Raw genomic sequence first — 17,380 nt, 5'->3', positions numbered from 1 at the left:
GGGGCGACACGGGACTGAATCACTGACCCCAGACGTCCCCCATCACAGACAGCTAGATGGAGGGTAAGAGCAGGATAGGGGGGAGAAAAATTCAGAGCAAGAGTGGGAGAGAGAGCACTCATCTATATTCCAGCACTGGTAATGAGGGTTAATTCATTGGTTAAGGATTAACAAGGTGCAAGAGTATGATAGGCAAGCAGTTGGCTTCTCAAATATAGGTTTAAATCAACCCTATTATGTGTGATGTAATTTCAGCTCCAGAGCCCCGCCTAGTGGGAAAGTAATTATGTCATGACTTCAAGACTCTTCTCAAAGTAAAACTACAAACCTGTGGCACATTGTATGTTTTGTGTATGTTTATATGTCAGCCCTTTTTTAGTTTCCTTCCTTAAGACATTCACTCCATTTTCTAAGTCACAGAACTGCTCACATTTTGCAATTTAAAGTAAAGTAAATTGCAGTGATCATTACAGTAGACAGTAAATATTCTGTAAGTCTGTGTGCCATATACACAAGTTAGTCCCATCACTTATGTGATATCAGTGCATTAGAGAGATATTGTTCCTGCTGTGTCCCAACCCCTACATGAATATCAGGATCGAGGATGGCATGCAGGCTATGAATACCATGTATAATCAGTGCAGTGAACATTGGAGTGCTTTTATTCCCCTCAGCTTTTGGTTTTCTAATATTATAAGAGAATTAAACAATGGGTTTTTTAAATGTTGAAGTCGGTTAATTAAGGAAATGTAATCCATACAAATGATTAGCATTTATATTTTTTACACATTTGCCTTCATTATACCATTGACTGCACACCATTTAACTGTATTCTGACAGCTTAAATGTCTAAGTGATGTTTTAAATGAGGCAAAATTTTACACATTTACACAAAATATGCAAATATCTTGAATCAAGATAGAATTTAGAAGCCATACTTTTACAGTAGGATTCAGAATAGAAAAGTAATTTAAAAATACATTAAGTTTACAAAACATTTGAAATCATCTGGTGTGTAAAAACAAAGTAAATTCTCACACCACAGAGAATGCAGGGTTTTTCTTCTTGTGTTTTTCTTTACATTCTTTACAGTTACATGTAATTATCAGTGTCTGACATGTCATATATTTGGTAATTAAAGAGAAGTGTAATTTAGGATACATATTCTATGGTGCATTCCATGTTTGCAAGTCTAAAAACAATCTGGTAATGATAAGCACACCTGCATAAAATAAGATGGAAAAAATATTATTTTAAAATTGTATTAAAACCAGCAAATTTTTTTTTTATTTTTTTTTACAAACTGACAAAAATAAGAAATTAATCTGCACACTCAGTTAATAACTGAGTTTGATGTGAGAAATAAGATGGACCTGACCTCTAAGGCAAGCCCAGACTAACTAATGACAGCCTGAACTAAGCTAATATTTCATCATCAGCTAGCCAGTGTTGGAATGATCTTGATGCTATTAGCAGACTAATGGCTAAATACTCCGGCACTGCTAAAGAGGACTTTGCCACTGACACACTTAGCATCCATTGGCTCGTTTAGCACAGACATAAATGAGCATGTGAAATGGAGACATGAGAGGGATGGGCACACCAGTGACCCCTACATATATACATATACAGACACATACACAACCACACGCATACAAGCACGGACATGGTGACCCCTACACGGTTGATGAGACGGGAGCTGATATGCGAGTCAGACTGAGCCACATTTGTAAAAAGCGATAGCCAATTACGGCAGCCCTGGCTGGGGGATAATAGCCTGCCTGTCAGGCTCTGTGTGCAGTATATGTGAGTGCATGTGTGTGTGTGTGTGAGTGTGTCTATGCCAGAGCACGTAGTACCCAAGAGTGAATATCGGGTTCCTATTCTCATCTATTTGCCCTATATCTCCATTCCTTAGATATTAATTTCAGAGCAGTGCTGCAGCACGGAGCCCAGGTCGTTAGTATGATTCATCTGGACGACATCCAAAATGGGCATGAAAAAGACAGAAAGAGTAAGCCATGTCTGCCAAAATGGGAGGCATATTTCTGTAAGTTTTCACCACTGTAGAATATTTGGGAGGATTTTATCTATAATATTCTCCATCCCTGCTTTGTATTACAAATGATGTGCAGTACTGGGTGAAGCAAAACATAAAGGTGGAAAATATAAAGACTGGTGATCAGAAAGGGAAGGAAGAACCACACTCTCAACGTGTTAGTAACAGTATATCATCCCCTACACTGTACATGATACTTCAAAGCACTCCAACAATGTAAAATGTGCTGTGCGTGGCAAGCGATGGACCTCCGTCATAGAGACGTTGTAAATGAAACGCGCACAACAGAGGCAGATGGGAAAAGGAGGTGACAACTAGGGACACTGGTTTGAAAGCTCAAACATCAGTGCTTGTCCTGTACTTTCCACAGACACATGATCTCCTCAAGGACTCGGCCCCGTCAGCCACAGTGGCCAGCCACCTGAAACAGAGGAATGATAGACTATCAGAGGAAGGGAAACTGTTCAAGGGAATTGTGTGGATTTAGTGGTTTAGTGCTGACACATGGCTTTGAGCATGGTAGAAAAGCACTTTAACTCTTCAGTGCTTTTATCGCGGGTACACACACCATAAAACAAGGGACTGTGTTGTAGCATGGCTCACATGTACAGTACAGTAACACACACACACATAATGCATACATAACACTTGCTCAGGAGCAGCAAGGCTGTCAGGAGAAACCAAAATCTTTCTTTTCTTGCCAGAGCCCCTGATGTGGCCTCCTCTCTACAGAAGGGAATCAATGAGAAGATGGCTGACAGCAGACTGGGAAAGATTGTCATAGCAGCTTAGAAAACCGTTAGAGCTTTTCAAAGTTCACATCACAGGCGATGCAGCCCTGCCAGTTCAAGTTTGCCTTTTCCACAATGTCTGCAGAAAGGTTTAAGCAGTCATTTGGTCCTAGTGTGATGACACTGTGGACTGAACATAATGGAATTTTACCTGACCTTTTCTCAAAGTGTCTCGCAGCGACCTGAGTCCGCTTTGCTAACTCCATTTTTCAACCACCTGCAAATTTCCAAATCATGGGACTCACACAGACATAAATCCATGTCCTGTATTTATAAATGCATTGTCTCTGCATTTGTCATCTCATAATTTCTATAAAATCAAATCACAGAGACGGTAAAAACAAACAAACAAACAGACAAACAAAAAAAAAAAAGAAACTACAGAACTGAGGCACAATGCAGAAACAATGTTATGGTGCAGTTTTTTCCAGCATTATTTGGTTGGATTTAAACTAGTTCTCTAATTGATTAACTGAAAATGTGATATTTTTCAAGCGCTGGCAGCATACAAGTTCATGAATTTCACATCATTCTGATGCTGTAAATTTGCTGTTCTTGTTCATATTTATTTGTATTGTGATACAGGGGAAAAACAGGATATGGTGGATTATAAAAGTTTTGACAATATTATTTTTCAACACCAAACCTCTGCTGGTATATTTATAAACGTAATTCATATGTACTTAAAGAAATCCCAGATTGAGGCTTTAACACTGAAAACAAACAATGAGGTTAAAGCATATCCTATGCGATATTCCTCTCTCTCCTATTCATCTCCGTAATAGAGATGCAAGCTCCATAATGCTCGCTGGGAGCCAAGCATGAGATTGAGGATTTCTCACACACCATGCATTATTCATAGTCCAGAGCAACAGAGTGTGTAAGATGAGAATTACACAGCATGAAGAGAACAGGGGAGAGGGGACTGAGGGGGGAAGTAGTGGGGGAGAGGGGAGGAAGGAGAGGGGAGCAAAAGGTGAGAGACCATGTGGAAGAGAAAGAGATAAAGGAGAAGAAAAGAGAGGACACTGTCAGACCTCCATTTCCTATCCCTTTCAGATTTAACCCCTGGATTCTTTTTGGAGTTTTTGAACAGTGGGGTGGAGGAAATGAATATGAAACCAACAGCCCAGATAGCTCAACCAGATTGGCTCACAATTTGCATTTGTTAAATGTGCGTCTTGTGAGTCAGTTTGTATTCCGAGCACAAACTGAGTAGTGAGCAGGAAATTTCAGGGTTCTGTTATGATTCGTGTCCGGCCTTCGTTCTTCATAATGAAAAACAACGGGAAGTGAGTCAGGGTTGGAATTGATTTGTTTAACAATGGAAATGAAACAAAGTAGGAGGCATGGACCAAAATAGGAGGCATGCTATCTTAAATGAAAGCTCGGGACCAAGAAATTGCAAAATATTGGCTGATACAATTTGACAAATGACTTGCACTGAATGATATAGAGCATTTTTCATCAGAATAATTGGAAGATGGATAAAAAAAAAAAAAAAAAAAGATTTCATGTCCATTACAGTACAAAAATATTCCTGTGCTGACACATGTGGCCAATAAACTCTCAGTGCACTTAATTCACAGTTCAAAAAGTTCTTGAAAAAAAAAACAAAAAACGATGCAATCGTACAACGTAAAAGTAATTTATCAGCAACCATTTTCTTATTGTAATTATTAAATCAAAGAGGGATATGTAATATGAAATAGTAGCAATAAAATTTTACTTATTCCTCTGACGACCCCATTTGCTCGGTCTGAAAGCCTTTCTCAGCAGAAGACTAATGTCATTAGTTTGCCAAGTTAATGGAATATTGCGTTATATATTTTTTTTTCCTTCAAACTTAAATACATATATGAGCTTGTATGTGTGTGCGTGTGTGAGCACGTACACATCTCCTCAGACGCAGCCTTAATGACAAGACTGTGATGGTTACTGGCTTTTTAACTTCCCAGTGATGAAAAGCCAGTATTAATTTGGGCTACAGATTTCATTTGTTCCGAACAGGAAAAACAATATAAATCACTTTTAGAGTGATTAGAGAGAGGGTTAGATTAATCCAGGCCTGATTAGGGCATTATGCTGGCTTGTTATGGACACACAGGGTGACTGACGGTAATTACTGTCTGTAATAGGAGAGCACACACTCAGTCAAGGCATGAGCCACGAGCACAGTGTGTGTGAATTTATGTATGAGTGGTTATGTACTGTATGTGTGCGGGTAGTTTGGCTAAATCTAGGGTTGATAATATTTGCTTTTCACCAATTACTCGTTGAAATATGTAGACTGTGTGCATTCAGCGAACGAGCTGAGAACACTCTCGTGTGAGAGACAGCCGGGGGACATCGCGAGGGATATGCGGGGGGAGAGGTGAAAGAGTCATGGCTTTGTTTATGATTATTGATATCCTCAGACAAACATATTCACCCGGATAATAAAAACAGATGGCCAGCAGGTAAGCCAAATATTACCCTGTGGAAAAATTAGAGGTGCTAAATCAGCAAATCGAACCTCAACGTGCACAACACACACACACACACACACACGCTCACATACCTCAGTCTAATCCATACACACAATATAGACGACATCTGAGTGGAATCTCTACTCTGCGACACTCAAATTAAGGGACATTGCGATGAGTCTCATTCTCTTATTACTTCTGTGCAAAAGTAAAAGTAAAACTAAATCAAATATAACCTCTCAAGTAATCAGTTTTATTCTTTTCAAGCTGCATTACTACTATAGGTGTCTCGATGACACTGGAAAGCATAGAACCGATTCAGCAAAGACTCCATATGCCAATATTGTCTTTATTATGGGGGATTTCCTGCAGGTGTAAAGCTAAATATCTTTTATAGTCTGGAAGCAGACATAAGGCGCCCAATGAGATGTGTCCCATTAAAGGCATGGAAAATAAGTATGCATATTTAGCAGAACGCTGCCCATCTCTCCTCCAGCTGCACTCTCCCACCTTCCAGAGCACTCCATCTCTCTCCTCCATGCCCCTTTTCCTTTTCTCCCCCTGTTCTTTCTGTTTTTTATGGTGGCAATTGTTCCTTTTCATCACATCATTGGTTGAAAAAGAACTTTAACACACCGTTGGCTCAGCAAGAGTTCAACATGATTTGATAGGCTGAGAGCCCCCCCCCCCCCCCCCCCCAACACACACACAGGTCCCTTTGGGCTGTAAAACAACAGTCTAGAAGCTTATTTTATGAGTGCACGCCTCTGCTCTTTGCATGTTTATGTCAAACATTTGGAACAAATGGCATCCATTGGCTGGAACAACACAGATAAATCTAGTCAATTCACAAGCAGAGAGAGCAGCACAGGCCACTGAGAAAGTGGCCCACTTGATGGCTGGCAAGAGGAGTGCTTGCATTATTCAATTAATACCTGAAAGGGGTACATTTTATGCAGCATTTGCTAAAGCATGCACTCGTCAATTTACGCATGACACACAGAAACACACACATACTCCCACACAAACACAGGGACTTGTGTTTGCATCTTGGGAAAAGACTGGACTCCCCCTCCATTTTGCCAAATCAAATATACAGTGAGAGCAAGCTAAAAGGCACTTTCAATCAGCCGCTCTGGGTCTGTCTGTCAATCTGGGAACAACAACAATCTAGCCTACTTGGAGTGGTCTAGTCAACATCCATTCCCCAATAAATTCAATCAGTGATGCTTTGTGTGTGCGCGTGTTTGTGTGTGACTTACGTGTGTCTAAGTGCAAGTGTTTATGAGAGTGGTAGAGTGGAAGACATAGACTCTTTCTGACAGGGTTGTTTTAAAACGACAAAGGATCATTTTAAAGAGACACCTGCATGTATGGAGCATGTTGAATATTTAAGGGAAAAGACATAAGAGACACCCAGGTTGGGAAATACAGGAGATATAGAGGTGAGTATATTTTACTCTGAGTGTATTCCTATCCTATAAGTGACAATAGGAATCTCTAGCTCACCAAATAATCTTAGAAAACCAAGTAGTAGAGTTAACAGGCCTGAGCTAATGACACTGATGTGGAGGGCTGCACGCTGGAGTGATTGTCTGACTGTTTGAGACCCAAAAGCAGCACTAGCGGGCTCATCATGGACCCGCACTCTCATTATTTGGCCACAAATGGAAATGCAAATCGCTCGCTTTGCCGCGGACGCCTCAAATTTATTAAACTAAAAGGTTTAATTTCCATTTTTCTCTGCATCAGCTTTATTTATAAATGTCGTGCCCTATGAAGACCCTGTTATTTTCTCCCTCTCCTGCAGGCTCTTAACAAATCTTCTCATTAATATGGAAATGGAGAATCAATCGCTTTTTCCGGCGACAGAGGGCCGTTTCCCTCTGCGGTGTGTAATGTGCTCTGACTGGTCAACAGCACGTGCAGATTCACATGCATACAGGCACACCATATATAAACCTATACATTGCCACGTATCCATAAACAGTATCTATGTCCCAATCAACATATTTATAGAAAAATAACACTGTATTTTACTATATGGTCGTAACGTCGGTTCAACATTCAGTTCTCATTCAGACGACTGCCAGAATGACACCAGATGTTGCAACATTAATAACCCATAATATCAACCCTGCTTATCCAACCTTTTCAGAGCCCTAAAATAACACTCATAGACCTTAATGAGATCTAATTATGCACAAGGTTCTTATTCAGGGCAATATGATGATAATTGCCTCTGCAGCTTTTAACACTTGGTCGTCATGTTGGCCAGAAAATTGCTTCTCTCTCCCTCTGCATCTGTCCGTCTGCTCTCACTCTCTTCTCTCCGTCTCTTTTCCTTTCTACAGTCAACAGTGGGAAGTTAACTATCACACCTATACACTCTGGTCGACGACCTAATGAACATTTCTAAATGGCCATGACCAGTTGGTTAAGAGACTAATGTAGCAGCTATTAGCCAAAGAGGTTGTTTCCACACAGAGTCTTCTGTGGAAAGCAGCATAAGAGAGGCAGAGAGGCAGGAGAGAGTGGACAAGGACAGACAGGTTCCCATTTTCCCCACACACACATACAGTACATACGTGCACACATATTGCACACCCTGGCATGGCATGTTTATCTTTCACATTCTGCAGCAAACAAACCATGTGACGTATTCTCAACCCACAGTGCATTAGTGCTTATTAGGGCCTCGAGGTGTGTGTACGTGTGTGTCTTATTAGGAAAATTCAGTTTCACTCAAGGTCCCAGCACTGTGGTTGCAGACCACTGGCCATTGATTATTCATAGAGTCTGTGATTGGGTCCATTAATACAAGATTAGAGAAGGAACTGATGCTCATTTCGTGTGTTTGTGTGTGTGTGTGTGTGTGTGTGTGTGTGTGTGGACAGGAGTTGAATTGTAATGAATCCACAGTTTGTGTTTATCTAGAGTCTATCAATGCAAAACATTATATATACTATATAATATACTATATATATTATAAGGCAGAGGGAGCACATTAGCAGGGTATGAAAGTGTTTAGTTACTAGTTACTTATTAACAAAAGCACATTAGTATTAGTTAAACATTAGGTGTTAGGCTACTAAAACTAAAGTATCACTATGCCTTTGTCTAAAAATGAGCAACAGGAATTGGAAAATAAAAGGGAATATTTTAACTTCCATCATTCACCACATACTGTAAGATTTTCACCTAATAGCATTTGTTCTTCAATTGAAACTTAATCCGGGTAAATGGTGCTTAAATGTTTAAATCACATTTACAGGCTGTCAACTGATGTGATGTTCTTCACATGGTCACCCTTTGTTTGAATGAAAATAAATTGATGGCAAATGAGAAAGGATTCTTCAAAACGGGTTGAGGAGACCTACTGGATCATAGCGCCCCCAAGTGGCCATCTTGGGTAACTAAAAGGACCTCAAAGCCAATGTGGAAAAGCACAGAGACCTCGGGAGCTCTCAGGGGGTCTGATACTTCTTATGGGGACAAGTGAAATAAAATCATTTCCAGTAAATTGTCTGGGAGTGCTGCCGAGAAAGAGGTCAATGTTACGTATCATGAAAGAGGCAGTTTGGGTTCGCCTCTCCAGCTCTCTCTCACAAATGTAAGAGACCAACTGAGCCAGCACACATTTCCATATATCATCATCTTCATCATCACTATCATCGTTAACATAATCATCATAATCAACAAGTGGAGGAGACTGCTGTGGTTTTTGACCTACAAATCAGATGCCGTGAGGTGCGCATACAGTGTATGTACACAAGGATAATACAGCTAAAACCAGACCAGGGGAAATAATTTGAGATTCTTTTTTATTTTATTTAAGTCAATATTACAGCCCAGGTAGATGAGGTTTGTCTTTCAGCTTCAGTTGTGTTTTGGGGAGGTAAAGTTTTAATTTCTAGAAATATTTCCCTTAGGGTAGAGTGAAATTAATTTTTGACCCTTGATTTTTTTTAGGTTGCGACTGAGCAGCAAAGACTGAAATGGTAAAAGTAAGCAGCTATAAATTTGGGCTGACATCTTCATTTGGTATACAGAAAAACAATGCAGAAATATCTTAATTCGTTGAACTACTGTATATCACCTACATGCACATAAAGGAGAAACTGAGGAGTATTGAGAGTAACTGCAAATAATGCGGTTTTAAAGTCCTGCATTCAAAATCTTACTTAAAAAGAAGAAGTACTGTAAGCAAACTGAAAGTGAAAGTACTCAGAAAAACACAATGACCCACTGACGGAGTGGATGAGGGTCGACCAACATCAAATTTCCCCCAGAGAAATTTGAGCTGCAGGTTAGCTTCAAAATAAATCCAAACTGATATGTGGATGAAATTTCGGTGATTTAAATGTTATCAAGCCTTCAAGTCTCAGATAAACATAATGATTTTATATGTAAGATATAAAATGACATGGTGCCTCGTTCCACCTCTCAGCACACTGCATCGGTGTGTTCAGATGTGCTGTACCTTGGCAGACGTCATGCTGTCCGCGGTGCTGAAACAGTGACGGAGAAGGAGGGTGCTGCTCATCACGCATCCACTCCTCTGCTGCCATTTTTGTGCTACTGCTAACTTGCTAAGCCAAGGGGTCTCCATCTGAAGGAGGCGGAGAAGACTGCGGGTAGAGAGAGGCAGTCACATCAACAGACTGAACATTCTCTGGAGAATCAGGGAGCTCTTCCACACAGGAAACCATTATTATTAGAGAGGCTGTACAATGTCTGATTTTGACAGCAATCCGTTTGCAGACCCGGACTTCAGCAATCCCTTTCAGGTAGCTAACTTAGCTAGCTAGCTAACGCTAACGCTTCGCACCTCAGTGAGGACAAGCATTCTTTAGCGGTCTTCTGCTAGCTAACTTGACAGCTAGCTTGAGGGTTTCCTGGGTATACAGCTAGGTAGCAGAGCGAGCTAATCACCTTTCTCGTTTTCGTACAACTCACACATTATATGGTTCTTCACTATTTGAAAGAGGCAGTGAAGGAGTGTGTAGTTAGCACGTTGTTGCTGAGGATATTTTCAGTATTGTAATAACGCTTATGCCAACTAAGAACAAAGACACATGATGTTATCTGGCTAGCTGTGACTATCGTCCGTAAACATTTGCTGCCCCCTGCTAGCTGATATTAACTGGTTAATCAAGATCAGTTGGCTACATTTTGTGCTTACAGTTATTTAGATATTCTAACGTCTTATGGGAGCTGAAATATTGTCACAGCAATAGTCCGGCATAAACTGAACTTTGCGTTGATTTAATACACTCAACGCGCAAACGTAGCAGATGTGTTCACATACTGTTAGACCATATCATTATATTATCTTTCACCATTAACTTCCTAGTAGTGTGGTGTTTCACAAAATACGGATTTTTCAAGGAAAACGTCCATAAATTGTGATAATGAAAATGCTGAATTAAGATCATGTTTGTTTATTTGCAGTCTGGCTTCCTTTTCCTTTTTCCTTTTTCCTAGGCCACATGCAAGCTATACATTGTAGTTATTTATGCTACAGTCGTGCACTGTAGCATAAATGCATGTAATTCATTTCCCCTCGTAAGCTAGCCTACCTTTTACCAAAGACCAGGGGTAGCCAACAGTCTGCATCGGTTCATCGCAGTTTAATACCTTAGCAGGTGATTTAACTGTTGAGTACCTCCCCTGGAAGGTGTGTTTATTCGTGGGCGGAGTCTTAGTTGGAACGAAAACCTGCCAGTTGGCTCTTCATGGCCCACGATGGACCAGTGTCCACTAGCATGTCGTGCAAGCATGTAAATAGTGGCACCTAATTATGGATCCAGTCCATTTATGGAGTTTCAGATGGCCACAAGGTTAGAAAGGGCTCTTCAAATAGGATATAGTAACATGAATGTTTTTGTTGTGTTGCATGTACATCTGGCTGTCTGTTCCCCAACCTGTTGTCAACATGTCAGTCACAGCTGGATAGAACGTGGAAATTAATAGACCAAGCAAATGTGTGGCGATTTTGTGGTTGCAGTGTTTATCCTCCCCTCCCGAAACCCTTCATGTTCCTGTCTGTTCCTTAGGATCCTTCGGTGACGCAGGTGACCCAGTCTGCCCCTCCTGGTGGTCTGGAGGAGTATAACCCTTTCACAGACTCCAGAACGGTCAGCTTAACTAACATCAGTGTTGTGCTTGCATGGGTTTGTGTGCTTTAGATTCAGTGACCTCATTTTATCCACTACCCTCTTTCTCTCTTCCTCCATCTCTCAGTCACAGAGGATTTAACTGACAGAATATGACTGTGGCCTAATTACAGATTTGATTCATTGTCTTTTGATTGCACAAATACTAATGCAGCACATCTATGCTGACATACAGGCTGCACCTGGAAATGCGCACAAATCTACTCCTGCTCCTTCCCAGAACACACAACCTGCCATCATGAAGCCCACAGAAGAGCCGCCAGCATACTCACAGCAACAGACTCAGGTACTACACACAGCAACATGTTAATATACGTTGAATCATATCTAGTTTCCTCTTGACTTGGTTGAAGTTTAAGTCTTCAACCAAGTCTCTTTGAAGACATAGACTCAATATTTTTGTTGTAATATTATCAAGACACTTTGTCTGGGCTTCTGGTTCACATTTTCTTTTGCCCCTCATACTCATCTGTTTTCTGATGGCCCAATAGCGGCGTAACGAGGTACTGTCTTTCATCTGATGTTTTCCATGCCCCTTCATTCACTGTTGTGAATAGTGAATTTTTTTAATGCCCTTTTCCCACCCGTAGCTTTCCTTTTGTAGTATAACTTTAGACTTTGTTTGATACTAACTAGAGGAGACGAGTAAGTGAACAACAGTACCTGATTCCAGTCGTTTCCCATTTTTTCTCCTCTCAAACTAACATACCTAAGCTTACCTGAGTGGACAAATATCTTAATTACTTATCTGACTGAATATTATAACTCTTGTCAGATGTTGGGTGGTGAATTTTAAGAGCATTTCTGTGGTTGTGTTAGGACCAAGCGCGTGCTCAGGCTGAGTTGTTGAGAAGGCAGGAGGAGCTGGAGAAGAAAGCAGCGGAGCTTGATCGTCGGGAGCGAGAGTTACAGTCCCACGGAGTTGCAGGTCAGTCATTCAGTCAGTTGATAAGACTCAGAAAGCTGATGCGTTAATATTGCAACAACATGACATTGTAACATTGTAATTCTTTGAGTCAGATATGATATGCTATATCCACATACAACATAAACATTATATACATAAGAGACAATTTTCATTTGTCTATTAAGTATTCCATGGAAGTGCCAGTGTACTGGGTTTTTGTTTTCTGTTGTGAATCACATATCTTATTGGGATGATTCCTTTAAAAATAATAGGGTTAACACTGTTGTAGACACTCAGTCATGAAACAAATGTGAGCCCACACCCATATTTTTCTCACATTTGCTTATTTTACGGAATATATTGTGATCATATTACTTGAGGTTTAACCAAAAAAGCTTGAAACATGGTATTAACATTTTTTGAGTGGCGGTGTATTACGCTTCGTTCTTTTGTTCTGATTCTTGTACACACATTTTATAATCTGCTCTTAGTCTCATAACTTAGAGTTAAAACTCTGACATCACACTAGGCTAATCATCCAAAAACTAGTTGCCTTTTTCCACACAGGACGTAAGAACAACTGGCCTCCACTGCCAGAGAAATTCCCCGTTGGCCCATGTTTCTACCATGATATTGCAGTGGACATTCCTGTAGAGTTCCAAAAGACCGTCAAGATCATGTACAACCTTTGGATGTGTAAGTGGAGCTGATACACGCCAAAATGGGCAGTTTTGCTTCCCATACCAGTGAACCAGTGACATTAGAAAACAAAGAGATTTGTTTACTGTATTATTGTACTCAGGTAACACTAAAATGAAGGTATTCATTTGGTTGTTGTTTTATCAGTTCATGCAGGCACACTCTTTGTGAACATGTTTGGCTGCCTGGCCTGGTTCTGTGTGGATGCATATCGTGGTGTAGATTTCGGCCTGGCCATTCTATGGTTTCTGCTGTTTACCCCCTGTTCTTTTGTCTGCTGGTACAGACCGCTTTATGGGGCTTTCAGGTAAGCAGATACAACAGAAACGTGTCTGTGGACATGAAGGGAAACTTTCTCTAGCTGAGGAAAGTAGAGAGGAATTAATGTTTAAAAGAGGATTAATTAGTCAGCATTACAACATTGCTCTCTCACTAACTTGTCCTCTGTCTCCACTACAGGAGTGACAGTTCATTCCGCTTCTTTGTCTTCTTCTTCGTCTATATCTGTCAGTTTGGAGTTCATGTCTTACAAAGTATTGGCATCACTGGTTGGGGGACATGGTGAGTACCTTATGCTTTTGCCTGTTGCATACCTCTGCGAGCGTGTCCTGGAGTTCACTCACATTGTAGTTGTTTTGTTTTGCCAGTGGCTGGATCGCAGCTTTGACTGGCCTGAACACCAGTATCCCAGTGGGCATCATCATGTTACTGATTGCAGCTCTGTTCACTGCACTGTCTGTTGGTTCTCTCATTATGTTTAAAAAGGTAACACAATCACAAAGAACTACAATATTTCAGCATCAGTTTGCTATGTTTCATTTGTTGCAAGAACCCAAAGAGCAGGACGTAACCCATGAAAATAAGGTGATGCTTGATAGGTGATGTTAACACTTGCCTTAACTATAATGCTTTGGGAAACAGTTTCAGAGGTCGCGCTTGTAGATTTGCATAGAAAAGTAGACTATTGGACTTGGCATAGGTATGCACCCTGCAGGTGCCATTATAGTTCTAACATACTGACAGTGACAGGAAATGTGACTCCAGACAGGCATTAACAAGTCATCAGTAATAATACTGTTTGTCATTATTATTCAGCACTAATGTTCAGCCAAATGTCAGTGTTTAACTGAGTCAGTCATTGCTGTGCTAAAGGCCTTGTGGTAGATTTAAGTCGCTTCACTTTATTCCAGCTAATTTCCTTCTCTCCCTCTTCCAGGTGCACGCACTGTATCGTACTACTGGTGCTAGTTTTGAGAAGGCTCAGCAGGAGTTTGCAACTGGGGTCATGTCTAACAAGACCGTTCAGACCGCAGCTGCCAATGCTGCAGCTAATGCTGCATCCAATGCTGCTCGTGGGGCCTTCAAACCTTAGCCATAGACTAACACACACACGCACACACACACACACACACACACACAAACACTCAAAAGTTGGAGGTGCACAACTCTGGCCCTGCAGACACTTAAATCAAATTGATTCTATTTATGAATGTTGTGCTAAGATTGCGCTGCACACTTTAAAAAGTGCAAAGAGTCAGACACCAGAAACATCAGAGAAATCGGTCAAATAAAGTGAGCAGAGTTGTCCGCCTTCATTTAAAAACAAACAGTAAAAACTCTCCTACATCCTTCTTGTCTGCTTTTCAGTCAGATGACTGTCTGCTCACATCCCTTGAAACATCCACTAAGTGACTCGAGGTGTGACAGAGTGAGTGGGATTTCATCTCACTCCTTTGCTTATCCTGTTCTTCTGTCACCTTCAGGTGATCCTAGGTCAGTCAGAGGTCACAGTTCTAGCATACCTTATTTTTGTCCTGCTGATGACCTCCAAACAGCTTCTTGCCTGGTTAATACAGTATAGAGTCATGAAAAGTGATAATCTGATCATGGTGTTTTGCACATAGTTCTGTTTTCTTGGTCACATATGGAAAGTACAGTATATGTTTAAATGGCTGGGCTTGTGTGTGAATGTGTACTTCACTTATAGAAAACTGAGGCTCTGACTTTTTTTTTTTTTTTTTAAGTCATTGAGATCTGAAAGGTAAATTGTACCTTATCTTATATCTGTGTTTCTATTCTGAGATTCTTGACAAAAACCATCCTGGTAGTCCATATAAACAGAAATATGTGGGTGTGCTCTTATTTAAGGACCTGTTTGCAGCCCCCCCAGCAGTGCTCCAGTGATACTTGAACAGTTATTCCAACTTTGTGTGCTACTTTGATTGTCAGAGTGTGCTGGGTCAGCATCTCTGTGGCTTACTAAGATTTGACAGCATGATAGCAACATGCATGTTTAGCACACTCGATAGCTTCTTTTTATTTATTTATTTATTTTTTTTGAAAAGACATTCTGTTCACTGTAAGCCTTTTTCTCTGGCTGCTGGCGGTAGTTGGTTTTGGGGGGATGTCTGCCCACTTATTTTCCCTTTTGGTTTCTAATGAGAAGTGATCTGTAAAGTTATTGCATGTCCCAGTGGCTGTTTGACTGACTAATAATATTTGGATCTGTTTGTGAAGACGCACTGAGCACCAAGGTCACCAGTAGGTCACCAGCTCTCACCAAAAACCTACAAGAGGTTCAGTCTGATGCTTTCATGGCCCGGTGCACTAAACAGGGAAAAAAATGTGAGAATTATTCACATTTTCCTTTATGTATGTGTGTTTGACTTTTAACAGACTACTATGTGGTTCTCCCTCAGATGTTTTTGTAGCCCCTCACGTTTGATTAAAAACTAACGCTGCTATGACTCTGAGAGCCGCTTGGTTGTGGCTTCCTGCTGTCAAGGTTCCTCATAGCATTTATAGGGAGAACTGAGGAAAGTCACCTCTCTCTTCTCATGGAAGATATCCTGGACAGCAGTAAAGCTACAGTTTTTCTTGAGATTAGCCTGCATACATAAAATGCTAAAAACCCTGATGCTGTGTAGATGTACCTTACATAGACTAACAGTTCGTTTGCATTTTTACAGACAGGAAAGTCAGTCCAGTGATTTTTCCTCTGTCAGTATTGGATCACTGGCATCAGGTGTTTCACAGTCAAATTGAGCATTGAGGTAACAGACCTAATGCACATTCAGTGATATCATTAAGGTACATTAAAATATATATGATAATAACAGTGTTATTCAGCACTGTATTGTACAGACTACTGTCACTGGAGTGAAATAGGAACGTGGGTTACATATGTATCATGCTTTCGCACCTCTCATTGTGGTGGTGAGTGTCTGAAGATGTGCATGATAGATGACTGATGACCGTTACCGCTGTCATTACAAATGTAGAAACTGAACGCAATGGTGGACGAAATACTCCTGTGAGAAGCTGAAGGTCAGTAATTAGAGACGGAATAAGAAGACTACATCTTGGCAGTCTTGTTTGGAAGTATTCTGTTTTAAATTCATTGCACATTTCTTGTTTTACGTTGAACTTAGTGGAAAAGACAAACATGTTTTTATTTATGGTATAATTTAAGTTTGCATTTATGCTTTGTTTGGTTTGATTTCATATCATGTATTATGTTTTTGTGATTTTGTAATGACACGATCGTAGCATCAGCTAGATTTAAAAGTGTTTAATGACTTTGCCACCTGACCCTGCAAGAAGTGTGTTTGTGTGGATGAGGATGTGTGCATGATTGGTATGAAAGGAAAAAAAATCTTTCTCAAGTGTTATTCTATGTACTGAAAAGCTGTGATAAATCTACCAAATGTCCATATAGATTTGTTTTCAAATCTTGGTTTGTAGTGTGTTCCCTTTGCCAAGTTTTACTTTAGGACATTACATGACTTTTCTTTGCTTTCAAACCCCCACATGATTCTGTTGCAGCTATGGTTGAAAATAGTCGTTACATGAAGCCATGCCACAGTGGGTAATCTATTGATGTATTTGGCGAGCTGACCTGCAGTACATAATGGCGTGTCTGTAGTTTGCTGACAACAAAGCTGTGTTTTTGACCTGTGACCATGTTATTTCACTGAATCAGAAAAGAAACTCATTCAAAAGGGACACTTGTATATTATGTAAAGTTAAAAATTTGATCCCCATTATCAATCACATGTAAAAAGAAAACGTGATGCACTCCTGTCTGGCCTTTGTTGCATGTGAAATAGTTTGAGTTTTGTATATTTATGGTATTAACATGAAATAAAATTTGAAAGAAACATTTGTGGATTTTCGGAACACTATTGTGCAGTTATATAACTTTTATCTGCTGTATTTATCGGTGTAAATTATTATCAAAAAATGACTGAAATCAGGTAAAGGCTCATCTTTCAGCT

At 40.3% G+C, this 17,380-nt stretch overlaps 1 protein-coding gene and 1 long non-coding RNA gene across 3 annotated transcripts; one reads left to right on the top strand and one right to left on the bottom strand.

The window, feature by feature from the left end:
* Positions 1-639: 639 nt before the first annotated feature.
* LOC124058515 lies at positions 640-10,981 on the bottom strand. The gene is made up of 3 exons (XR_006843263.1): positions 10,901-10,981; positions 9,802-9,949; positions 640-2,480 (listed from the first exon to the last, which is right to left on the bottom strand). It is a non-coding gene; the product is annotated as an uncharacterized LOC124058515 (long non-coding RNA).
* On the top strand, positions 9,943-17,265 carry LOC124058513 (secretory carrier-associated membrane protein 1-like). 2 transcript variants are annotated; one of them, XM_046387866.1, is made up of 9 exons: positions 9,943-10,108; positions 11,378-11,458; positions 11,673-11,783; positions 12,317-12,425; positions 12,972-13,100; positions 13,251-13,410; positions 13,563-13,664; positions 13,751-13,868; positions 14,320-17,265. In XM_046387866.1, the coding sequence occupies exons 1-9, from the start codon at positions 10,052-10,054 to the stop codon at positions 14,473-14,475; spliced, it is 1,023 nt and encodes a 340-aa protein (XP_046243822.1). In that variant the 5' UTR covers positions 9,943-10,051; the 3' UTR covers positions 14,476-17,265. The 2 variants fall into 2 exon arrangements, with proteins under 2 accessions (XP_046243822.1, XP_046243823.1); XM_046387867.1 differs by lacking the exon at positions 9,943-10,108 and adding an exon at positions 10,117-11,161.
* The last annotated feature ends 115 nt before the right edge of the window (positions 17,266-17,380 follow it).

The sequence above is a fragment of the Scatophagus argus genome, chromosome 4 (assembly GCF_020382885.2).
Source record: "Scatophagus argus isolate fScaArg1 chromosome 4, fScaArg1.pri, whole genome shotgun sequence".
Lineage (NCBI taxonomy): Eukaryota > Metazoa > Chordata > Actinopteri > Scatophagidae > Scatophagus > Scatophagus argus.
Note: the sequence above shows the minus strand (reverse complement) of the source record. Positions and strands in the feature narration are given on the sequence as shown.

Coding starts and splice junctions, on each gene's coding strand:
- LOC124058513 (XM_046387866.1), top strand. CDS start 10,052: ATGTCTGATTTTGACAGCAATCCGTTTGCAGACCCGGACTTCAGCAAT. Junction 12,426..12,971: donor ACAGTCCCACGGAGTTGCAG/GTCAGTCATTCA, acceptor TTTTCCACACAG/GACGTAAGAACAACTGGCCT. Junction 13,665..13,750: donor ATCACTGGTTGGGGGACATG/GTGAGTACCTTA, acceptor TTGTTTTGCCAG/TGGCTGGATCGCAGCTTTGA.